Raw genomic sequence first — 11,472 nt, 5'->3', positions numbered from 1 at the left:
ATGCAACGTAAATGCTAGCTATTATTATAGTGACTAGGGAGAGCTGCCCTCAGATCCAGGAAGACCCAGGTTTGAGTCTTCTGTCTAACATCCCCTTGCTCTGTGACCCGAGGCAAGTCACTGGACTTCTCCGTGATCTGGGTACCTCTCATAGACTCACAGTTGCTGAGAAAGTGGAAATCTGCATCAGAAGAGGGAGTTTCCTTATCAGGAAGTTCCCTGAATCAGTGAAATGGTAGCTTTAGTCCCTAGTTCCACAGAGATGAGAGGCAATATGACAAAATTAGACAACTGGCTTCCATGTCGGGAATACTTGGGTTAAAGTAGAGCCTCTGGGGCAAAGGTAGCTCAGTGGTAGAGAGCCAGGTCTGGAATCAGGAAGACCTGGGTTCAAATGTGACCTCACATATTTCTCAGCGGTGTGACCCTGGGCAAGTCACTTAACCCCACTTGTCTAGCCCTTATCACTCTTCTACCTTCGAACCAACATACAGCATCAATTCTAAGAGAGAAGGTAAGAATTAAAAAAGATAGTCTGCTTCATCGGGGCTTTGTGACCTGGGCAAAGTCTAATCTGTATTGTCAGAGATTTCCTCCCTAGACCCACTAAATTCAGGTGTGACCCCAATATAATATATAGAAACACTCAGAGAAATGCACACCCGTATGCACATAGTACATGTCTGTGTATATGTATATACAGCAGTCTAGGTGTAGATATGTGTGTGTCTACACACACACACACACACAGATTTTTTTAAACCCTCACCTTCTGTTTTAGAATCAATACTGTATATTGGTTCTAAGGCAGAAGCATGGTAGGGCTAGGCAGTGGGAGTTAAGTGACTTGCCCAGGGTCACCCAGCTAGCCAGCATTTGAGGCCACATTTGAACCCAGTATGTTACATCTCTAAGCCTGGCTCTCCATCCATGGAGCCACCCAGCTGCCCCCCAGACCCTCATTCTTGCTCTGGCCAATGCCATTGCTCCATGGATGGAGAGCCAGCTGCCCCCAAGATACATATATATAATAGGACAGGCAGGATTCTTTAGTTCATACCTTTTGTATCACAGAAAAAAAAAAAACTTGGCCCCAGTTGCATAGTTCATGGCCACAGGGGCTGGACATGTGTCCCTGACTCTGAACTCAGCTGATTGAATCAGTCTGTATACTTTTATATCAGAACTTGTGCCTTGGACTGAGAGGGCACGAGTTCAAGTCCTGCCTCTAACACACACTACTTATGTGACTACAAGCAAACCACTTGGAGGTGTCCTATGTGAAGCTCTCCCTGCTCTGAGTTATGGGAGCTGGTGATGTGCATCAGGGGAGGGAGTTTTGCAGTTTCTCGTGTCAATGAAATTACAGGTCCAGATTTACCACCCCTGTTCCCCCCCCCAAGGGTATAAACAGAAAGGAAATCAATGAGTCTGCCTTTGGTAAATCTCATGTAGACATCATCCATTCAATTTGGGCAGAACCTATAGGCTCCGGGGCCCCTCTAACACACAAATGCCTTTGTGAATGTATATAAATTTTTATTATAAACATGTAGCTTCTCATTAACTTCTGGTTTTGCACTCTGCTGCTGTAATCTGTAAACATTCTGTGACATGTTAAAGAGGGAAAAAAGAGAGAAGGGAAAGCATAGAGCCCATTTCTGCTGGAACATTTCGGTGTGGATTAATTATATACGCATGTGAGAAAGATACCCGCCGCAAAGCCAGCTGGCCCAGCCCTAGCCAAGGAGCTCGGAAAATAAGCTGATGCGCCTGGTGGCCCCTCTTGCCAGTCTCATAGTTTTCATCAGGATTTCGAAAGTGCCCCTACTAAAGGCAGCGCTCTCCTGTGTTCTGCTGCTTCCGGCCCGCCTCAGGGGAGGAGAGCCAGGAGCATGACTTTGAAGTCCCCAGATGTCTCTGAACGGATCTTGTACTCCAGAGTCTTGCCGTACTTCTCCTGGAACCTTTCTCGCACTCTGGGGAGATCAACCTGTTAGAGAAGACAAGGGAAAGGCCTGCTGGACCCTTGGCAGGGCTACAAGGAACCAGCTCCCCTCGGGCCCCAGAAGCAACCTTTAGTCAGGAGCTCTTTCGCCTTAAATATGATCCCCTGCCTCGAGACTCAGAAACTGGGGGCTCGAGTTACTCTCTTCACTTTCTGCACAGGTTTTCAGGGAGACAGACAAAGGCAGAGAAATGGAGACGGAGGCAGAGAGACAGAAAGAGACGGGGGCAGAGACAGAGAGAGAAGAAAAAATAGAGGCAGATACAGAAGCAGGGGAGGAAAAGGTAGAGGCAGAGACAGAGGCAGAGAGACAGAGGAGAAAGACAGGCAGAGAGAGAGGAGAAAAAGGTAGAGGCAGAGACAGAGAAGAGAAAATATAAGAGCAGAGAGAGACAGAGACAGAGGCAGAGAAACAAAGGAGAAAAAGATGGGTAGAGACAGAGGCAGAGAGAGAGGATAAAAAGGCAGGCAGGGGCAGAGAGAAGACAAAAAGACAGGGGCAGAGAGGAGAAAATACAAGAACAGAGACTGAGAGACAGAGAGAGGAGAAAAGACCGACAGAAACAGAGCTCAGGGCTGTTTTGATTCCCTGGGCTAGTAGCATGAAAATTGCCATCAAATCACCTTAAGATATATTCTCTTCCCTGTTAACAATTGCTTCATAGCCTGAGGGATTATTGTTGTTAGAGAAGACTGAAGTGAACTAGTTGAATATTTGTTTTCCTCTATCCTGTTCCATTGGAGTTCCTAGCTATTGTTTGATTTACCCCCCTTGATCCCAGCAGTACTTAAAGAAGCTCTTTTTATTGTTAGAATTTATTGTAAGCCTCAACTGCATCTTGTCCTCCCTGACACCCTCTTAGGACTTTGCCACGCTTTGGTATTTATCTTCATTTACTCACTCTTTTATCTCTTGAATCAATTTTTTTTTCCTTTTGACCAAACCTATGTCACTGCTATAGGGAATTCCAAATGAAAAAAAAAAGTCCCTCTACCAATGAAGATTGAAACTTCCTTGGCAACTTCGAGCCTTAGAGGATTGCTTAGCAGGCTGAGAGGTTGAAAGACCTGCCTAGAGCCACAGAGCCAGAATAAGTCATAAGATGAAACTTGAACTCAAGCCTTCCTAACTTTGAAGACAGCCCCAAATCCCTTGCACTATGATGCCTTTATTATATCAAAACTAGTTAGTCAATGAGTTGTGGACCATAGCAGTGGTTCTCAAACTTCTTGGTCTTAGGATTCCTTGATTCTCTTAAAAATTATTGAGAACACCTCCTAGCTTTGTGACCCTGGGCAAGTCATTTAACCCCCACTGCTCAGCCCTTACCACTCTTCTGCCTTGGAACCAATACACTAAATTGATTCTAAGATAGAAGGTAAGGGTTTAAAAAATTATTGTAGATCCCATAAAGAGCTTTTACATATATATCTATATATATATAGATATATATATGGTATCTGTTGATATTTATTGTATTAGAAATAAAAAAGTCTTAGTGCTTTTATGAAAATAGTTTTGACCTCAATCATCCCTGAAAAGGTCTCAGGGGTACAGAGAAGTCCTTGGACCACATTTTGAGAACCACTGACCTCTAGAAGACTCCTACCACTATGTTTTCTGTTTTGCCCTTCTGATCATCTTCAAAATGCTCTGACCATGACTCATCCCTCAAATTTATTGATTGACAATGTTCCTGGATTTTAATTTCTGTATGATTACAACTGGAAGGAATCTTACAAATCCACTAGTTCATCCCCGTTGTCTGATTTTATTTATGATTTGAAACCAAGAAAGATTAAATGTTGCCCCAATATTACCAGGTAGTAGGCAGTTAGTCCAGATTCTCCTTCCAGGGAACTCTGCTACCCCAATCCCACTTGAATATCAAGTGTCTCCCTCCTTCCCTACTTCTAAATTGCACCCCACTGACAGTGAGGGATACTTGGGAAAGGAGTTAGATGAATGAATATTTGCCTCTGGGAAGTCTAGTCTCTGATAGGAGAAAAGGGAGAGGGGAAATGAGAAAGAGAGAAGAGGGAAAGAAAAAGAAGGGAAAAGAAAAGAGAAATAAAGGGAAGAGACAGAGAATGAGATAGATAGGGAATAATAAAGGAGGGGGAGAGGAAAGAATCATCCCAAGAATAAAAATAAAAAAGAAATAACTTTCTAGTTGCTAATTTCTATTTAAATCCAGTTTCAGTACCAGATGTTTTATATTATTGGTCAAAAGTCTGTGGATCAAAATTACTCCTTTTTTTTGACAGGTTTTGAGAGAAGATTTATGTGAGCCCCAAGTGTTCCTTTTTTTTTTTTTAATCCTTGCCTTCCGCCTTAGAAGCAATACTGGATATTGGCTCCAAAGCAGAAAAGCGGTAAGAGTGAGGCAATGGGGGTTAAATGACTTGCCCAGGGTCACACAGCTAGGAAGTGTCTGAGACCAAAGTTGAACCCAAGACCTCCCATCTCTGGACCTGGCTTTCAATCCACCAAGCCACCTAGATGCCCTGCCATCTATTATTTTTTATGTACTCTGCCAAGGCAGAGTGACAATCAAATATTTATACGCATTACTAGACTCATTGTTTCAAGTTAATAAGCCAATCTTTGGTCATGTGAATAATATTTTCCAACCTCTGGTGGCTCTCCATTTTGGTTGAACACATAGACTATGTATGAATTACAAAGACAGAGAGGTATCAAAGAATAACAGAATTTTAGAGTGGGAGGGCATCTCAGTGGCCACCTGGTCCAACCCCTACCTCTCCTCAACAAATAACCATCCAGCCTTTGCTTGAAGATCCTACAAGATGAGAATCTACTTTCTCCCAAGGCACCCATTTTTATTCCACTTTGGGACAATTCCAGTTTTGGGGCTGGAGATGGGCTGGCAGCCATGGACTTGTCTAGGAGAGCAACTGTTTTCTTTTCATCTCACCCATCTCTATTGTTTTGCAGAACAGAAAAGCACCATTTGAGAAACACTGTCCTAGAGCACAATCTTTGTAGCTTGACTCCTTGTCCCAAACTCCTTAGGCTGTCTAACTGTCCTTTTCTTCTGCTTTGCCAACATGTTTGCTGATTATCCCAGTAGAATCTGTAGGGTCTGAGAAGTAAAAAGAGGCTGAGACTGGGAGGGAGGTGACATGGAGCTGCTACTATGCAGTGGCACCTCTTCTGGGTTTCTATTTGACCTTCCCTGTAATAGGAACAAGGGCATCTGTACTTTTGTCACCACCCACAGGATCAACAGACACCTTTCTGTATTGTGCATTTTGAACTGGGTGCCACAAAAATAGAAGTGATGGCTAGGATTATTGTCTTTTATATAAAGGAGAAAGGGAGGAGAAAGCAAGGGAAGAAAGAGAAACAAGAGGGGGGAGAGGAGGAGAAAGGAGAACACAGAGAGAGAGAGAGGGAGGGAGGAAGGTGGGGAGAGAAAGAGAGAGAGGGAGAGAGAGAGAGAGAGAGAGAGAGAGAGAGAGAGAGAGAGAGAGAGAGAGAGAGAGGGAGGGAGGGAGGAAGGTGGGGAGAGAAAGAGAGAGAGGGAGAGAGAGAGAGAAAGAGAGAGAGAGAGAGAGAGAGGGAAATGACCTCAGAACCAGGAATTTAAGTCCTGCTCTTCCACATATTGACTGTATGACCCTAGGAAAATTGCGTTACCTCTCTGTGTTCTTAGAAATTCTCAAATACCATAAGTTTTAAAGCAAGTAATGACTTGCCTTGGTAGAGTGTTTCTTTGTCCGGGAAACTATACCGTGAAATCTCAGGCACATTTCCTCTTTTTGTACTATATATAAAGTGAGGTATAGAAATGATGACCCTGGGCAATATATCTGATGATGATGAGTATTTTTTCAAATATCAAACTTTTTTTATCCTCTGAAGAATATTGGAAGATAAGTACAATTACTCCTATTTTATAGATGTATAAACTTAGTCAGACACAGATTAAGTGACTTGTCTAGGGTCATGTAGCAAGTAAGAGTCTGTGAGAGGATTTGAACTCAGGTCTTCCTGATCCAAGATAAGCACTTTATTCACTATGCCACCTTATACAGGGGTTTGTATCTAATTTGCTTTTTCTGTGTATCCCCTCGATCTGCCTGATACTCAGAAACAAATAGATGTTTGATAAAGACATCTTGATGATGCTGATACTAGTCATAGACTGTCTCCTTGAAAGAAGATGTCTTACTCACCTCAGCCCTGGTTAATATGACTCGGATTAAAGCATCTCCATCAACCATAGGTCCCTTTATGGCTTTGTGTAGGACTTCAGCAAAGTAGCCTGCACAGTCTTGGGTACGTTTCACTGGTCAGGACCAAGAGAAACAAGAAAATGAGACATTTTTAGATAACATGCTTCCTCAAACGAAAGGAAAAGCTGGGAAATAGTTGGGCTGTCAAAGGACGTCCCCAGGCAATAACTGCTTTTGAATCCACTGATGATGTTATTATACCAGTGCTTGAGGGATGCTGGGTGTTGTGGGGAAGGGGGAGCTAATTCTAACTTGTTATAAAGTGGGATTGGGAGAAGGACTATTGTCCAAAAAACTCCTGTCCAGCCAAAGCCACACTTGGACAATGATTCCGGACAAAAGAGAGTTTCTCCTATTTTAAAGGGCCTTATGGGGAAAGAAATTTCATACAGCCAGCCTCTAGCTGGTTCGAGACCTAACCAGATCTCCTAGGCAAGAGTTGAAAAAGCTTTACAGCCAGAAAACAGTTTTTCCTAGCCTGAGCTCTCCATTAAAATCTTTGTATCATGTAAGGATTCCTCTCCCTGGCATGTAGATAGCCCTGAGCTCTCAAAGGCAATGCTAGCTAAGCACAAATTTTGGTAGGCTATACCAAATTGGAAAGGCTTAGCAACTAATTGCATTTCTTTTTTCCTGAATACCACACTAGGTAAGTTGAGAGAAATTCATTAATATAGAAATGGTTGCCACCTAATTTCTTGTCACAGAAAAATTACTTGTGCCTGTTATCATGTCCAAAAACAACACACCTGTTCTTTTCCCCTAAACCACCCATACTTAGGAACTTCCCCATTTCTTTTTTTAAAATGAAAAAAATTTTTTTCTATTTCTACTTCCTATTAGATAATACTAAATACTGCTTTCAAAGCAGAAAAGTAATAAGGGCTAGGCAACTGGGGTTAAGTGCCTTGTTAAGTTAATAAGTTAAGTTAGTGCCTGAGATTGGAACCCAGAACTTCCTTTCCCTAAGTCTGGCTCTCTACCCATTGAGCCACCTAGCTACCATGAATTTCCCTATTTCTGCTAATGGTGCCATCATCTAGGCATATAATCTCAAAGTCATCATCAACTCTACACTTTCCCTCATCACCACTCCCAAATCTGATCAGAAGACAAGTGTCCTCTCTTCTATTTCCACAGCATCTCTTATATCCATCCTCTTTCTCTAATCACATCCTAGTTCAGACCCTCATTTTTTTAAACCCTTACCTTCCTTCTTGGAATCAATACTGTGTATTGGCTCCAGGGCAGAAGAGTGGTAAGGGCTAGGCAATAGGGGGTTATGTGACTTGCCCAGGGTCACACAGCTGGGAAGTATCTAAGGTCAGATTTGAACCCAGGACCTCCCATCTCTAGGCCTGCCTCTCAATCCACTGAGCCACCCAGCTGCCCCCCAGACCCTCATTCTTCCTCTGGCCAATGCCATTGCTGATCTAGTCTTGATGCCAGACCACAGTGATTCACATCAGCCTTTTAGTCCACTAAAATCTTCTAATCTTTTTCAGAAGAAACTATTATCTAGCCATATCTCCACCATCTTGTATTTATGGAATCTGAGCTCAAATGCAGATCTTTACATTTATCTATATTAAATTTCATCTTACTAGATTCAATCCAACATTCTAGTCAAGATTCATTTAGATCCTGACTCTGTCTTCCCAAGTGAGCAAAGCAGTTATTTTGAATTCTCAATCCATCTTTTATGATTGAGCATATCTGCTCCATTCTTAACTGTTCCCAGCTTGATGTAATATCTGATTTTGCCAAGCATGCTTTATTTTCCATTCCTGGGTGATCATTAAAAAACAGGCTGGAGAGGGAATGGCTCCTGGACATGTCAATGACTAGTTCTCCCTCTCCTGAGATCAATGGTTCTTTGCTAGCAACACTGAAAGAAAGAACCCATGCATGTTTTTTTGTTTCTGCCTCTTGGCAGTTTTAACCCAGTTATTTACAGCACACAGTGCTGATACAACTATTGAGAAATTTGTGTAACTAAAGTAAGATCAGTCTTTAGAAAACATTTATTATTAATTATGGTTATTTTAAAAAATAATGAAGTGAGCATAAAGGCATGTGTGTCTGCCATACCCCTACAGGGGGAGAATCTTGTTCGCAGTGCTAGTCCCATAGATTATCAGCTCTCATCAGCAATCTGAGAGGAACAAGGCCAGGCAGGATTTCCTGTGACTAAAGGGGGCAGAAGGAGAGTAGCAAACCCTTTCCTTGCCCAAATTCTTTGTAGGTGGGGGTCAGGTGTCTTCTATAAGCCCCTGTAGTTTCCATTGTAAAAGAAATAAGTCCACCCTTTCCCCTGAATTAAAAATGAGTTCTTCTTGATTCTTTCTCAAAAAAAAAATTCTGGGGGAAAACAGAATCAGAATTGAGGGTGGCTGCTTTTGGGGGTTGGTTGGGGGCTGAAATTCTGAGTGGGTCAAACAATTTAAGACAACAGCCTCCAATAATTTTCACAAAATGGGAACTATCCTATTCATATTTACTTCTTATAGTCCTTCTTATATTTCTCCTTCATTCAACTCTGAAGAAATATGCTAAAAAATCTCCCTTACCTTTTGTCTTAGAATCTATACTGTATATTGGTTCCAAGGCAGAAGAGCAGTAAGGACTAGGCAATGGGGGTTAAGTGACTTGCCCAGGGTCACACAGCTAGAAAATGTCTGAGATCAAATTTGAACCTAGGATCTCTCATCTCTAGACCTGGCTCTTTATCTACTGAGCCATCTACCTGCCTCCAATGTGCTCTTTTTAAAGAGAATTTTCTTCCGGTGGTCTTTCATTGTAGTCAGTGACAGCAGGAACTCAGTTGGTGGACCTGCTAAGAAAGGCTTTCCAAGTAATGTAAATGGCTTAGTTTTGCAGGAAGCAGAAGGAAGAGCAGTTAATCAGTAGGCACAGCTCTTCAGTGGCTCCTCTTGAGCTCTCAGAAGTTGTAGGGTGGAAAAAGAAAGAGAAACAGTCAGCTAGGCTGCCAGTGATAGCAGACTTGAGAATCACCGGCTCAAAACACCATAATAAGCCGAAGTACTTCATTGCCTTCACTCCTTTCTTTCCCAATCAAATCTCTGCTAAGAATGAATGAAGGCTCCATGATTAAATATAGTTATTTACCTATAGCAACAGAGATTTGTATTATCCCTCCTTGGAGACATTTTTTGAATTAAATTTTAATTTAAGGAGAGCAAAGGCTGGATTTAGAAGTTAGGGGCACTGAAGGTTCAAGTCCTCCCTTCCACAGTTATGAGTTGTGCAATTGAGGGAAAGTCATTTAATTCTAGGAGTCTCCATTCCTTATCTTTAAAGTGGCAGCGATAAAACCTATAATACATATCACAGAGGGTTTTGTGAGGATCAGATGACGACATCATCATCATCATCATCATCATCATCATCATCATCATCATCATCATAATGCCTAGCATTTAAATTGGAGGTATTCCATTCTATTATCCCATTTTACAGATGAGGAAACTGAGACAGATAGAGGTTAAATAACTTGCCCAGTGTCTGAAGTCGGATTTGAATTCAGATCTTTCTGACTCCAATTTCATATAGATTGCTTTATAAACCTTAAAGTGCTATCCAAATGTTAGTAATTGTTCAGAATTTTGCTGCCATTTGGGAGCCCAGTTCTTCATTTTTCTCTTCTAGTGTAGAAATCTGGGACAATGATGTGAGAAGTTTAAGGAAGGAGTGAAGGCCTCTGGCAGAGGGGGTGGATTGGGGAGGGGGGAAGGGTCTATTAGGTCACAGATCCTGTTTGAAGAATCCTTCTTTAAGCCCAAAGCACAGTCTTTGTGCGAGGTCTCGTGTGTTTATTCAGCATGAGTCATGAGTAACACTAGGGACATTCATGCCCACATAGATCATGGCAGAGGTTCTACTAATCTGAATGCAAAACAAGTTTGGATGAAACAATCAATTACTGCCATTATTTTTAGGGGAACAAAATGTTTGGCAATTTGAGAACATTTTTCAACTTCCAGGGTTGCTTCTTAATTTTTTTCATATTATCCTCCCTCTTCTGGGAATACTCCTTTTAGTTCTCTTTGGTATGGTGCCCTGGACTCCTTACTGTTGGATGGTGGACAATGGACAATGGCTTCCCTCTAGGTCTTGCAGAAAGAAGGGCTTCTGCCAAGGCATGCTCCTTCTGTCCCATCTCTGCTATTTCCTGCCTATCGGCAAAGACAGGAGAGTGAGTGCCCCGGGTTTTCCTGGCAAGTTTTTAAATCACAGCTCCCCACCTGCTTCTACAGGAGATGTCTTTTTTCAAACACAGCCCTTTCTCTTTCAGAATGTTAAGAGAAACAAGCTAGAGGAAGGCACCCTTGTCTCATCTGGAGCTTCTTGCTTGGATTCTATTCTATGGCCACCTTGGGTCACACGAATAAATCTGTTAAGATTAAATTGAGTTCACAGGTTTCGGACATATGCTGTTAAATGACGATCATGTTAGTGGGAGGGGGGACCTCCCAACCTGATGTTACCTATAGTTTGTAAGGCCAACTTGAAGTCTCCACATACTTCAGTCTCGATGGTCTGTTCGATATCCTTGCCCACTAGCTGAAGAGGAAAATCAAAATGCTGTTGTTATTAGAAGTCTTATTTTTGTAAAGAGGGTGCTAACCTCCTGCCTAACAGGAGACCCTGAGCCCTGGCAGATTGAGACCCAGCAGTTTAGCTTGATCCTTGCCAAATCTCTTTTTGCTGAGGGTTTAGTTCAAAATATGAGTCCTAATAGATTTTGTTCCAAGAAAGTCGCTTTAATTCTCTGTACCTCAGTTTCTTCCTCTATAAGGCACAAAGATTGGATTTTTATCGGGATAAATGTCAAAATCTGAACTTTGTTCTATGATTGAAATGAACAAGTAAAGGAATGGGGGGAAACATGCAAAGGGGGCAGACAGTGAAGCCACCTAAACTTTAAGGTCAAAAAAGGCTGTTACTAGAGGATTTAACTAAAAAATAAATGTAAACTTAGGTCACCTAAGTAGAAATATTATATCCAAATCAAGAGAAATCACAGTTGTGTTCAACACAGGCTATGTGGCATGCCAGAAAGTATGATGCTCTACTAAAACAGAGGATGACCAGGATAGTGATGAGGAACCAAACCATGAATCCACTGGGGGAACTTGCACTTTGTAAACTGGTAAAGATGACACTAAATGGAGTCAATT

General features: G+C 42.0%; 1 protein-coding gene across 1 annotated transcript in view; it reads right to left on the bottom strand.

The window, feature by feature from the left end:
* Window positions 1–1,561: 1,561 nt before the first annotated feature.
* Window positions 1,562–11,472, bottom strand: part of LOC100032156 (annexin A13) — a 149,938-nt gene continuing 140,027 nt past the window's right edge. The window contains exons 11-13 of the mRNA XM_056821036.1: window positions 10,780–10,855; window positions 6,212–6,324; window positions 1,562–1,993 (exon numbers count right to left, since the gene is read on the bottom strand). Coding sequence (XP_056677014.1) covers window positions 1,874–1,993; window positions 6,212–6,324; window positions 10,780–10,855 — 309 coding nt within the window. The 3' untranslated portion in view covers window positions 1,562–1,873. The remainder of the gene's footprint in view (window positions 1,994–6,211; window positions 6,325–10,779; window positions 10,856–11,472) is intronic.

The sequence above is a fragment of the Monodelphis domestica genome, chromosome 3, assembly GCF_027887165.1.
Source record: "Monodelphis domestica isolate mMonDom1 chromosome 3, mMonDom1.pri, whole genome shotgun sequence".
NCBI lineage: Eukaryota > Metazoa > Chordata > Mammalia > Didelphimorphia > Didelphidae > Monodelphis > Monodelphis domestica.
Note: the sequence above shows the minus strand (reverse complement) of the source record. Positions and strands in the feature narration are given on the sequence as shown.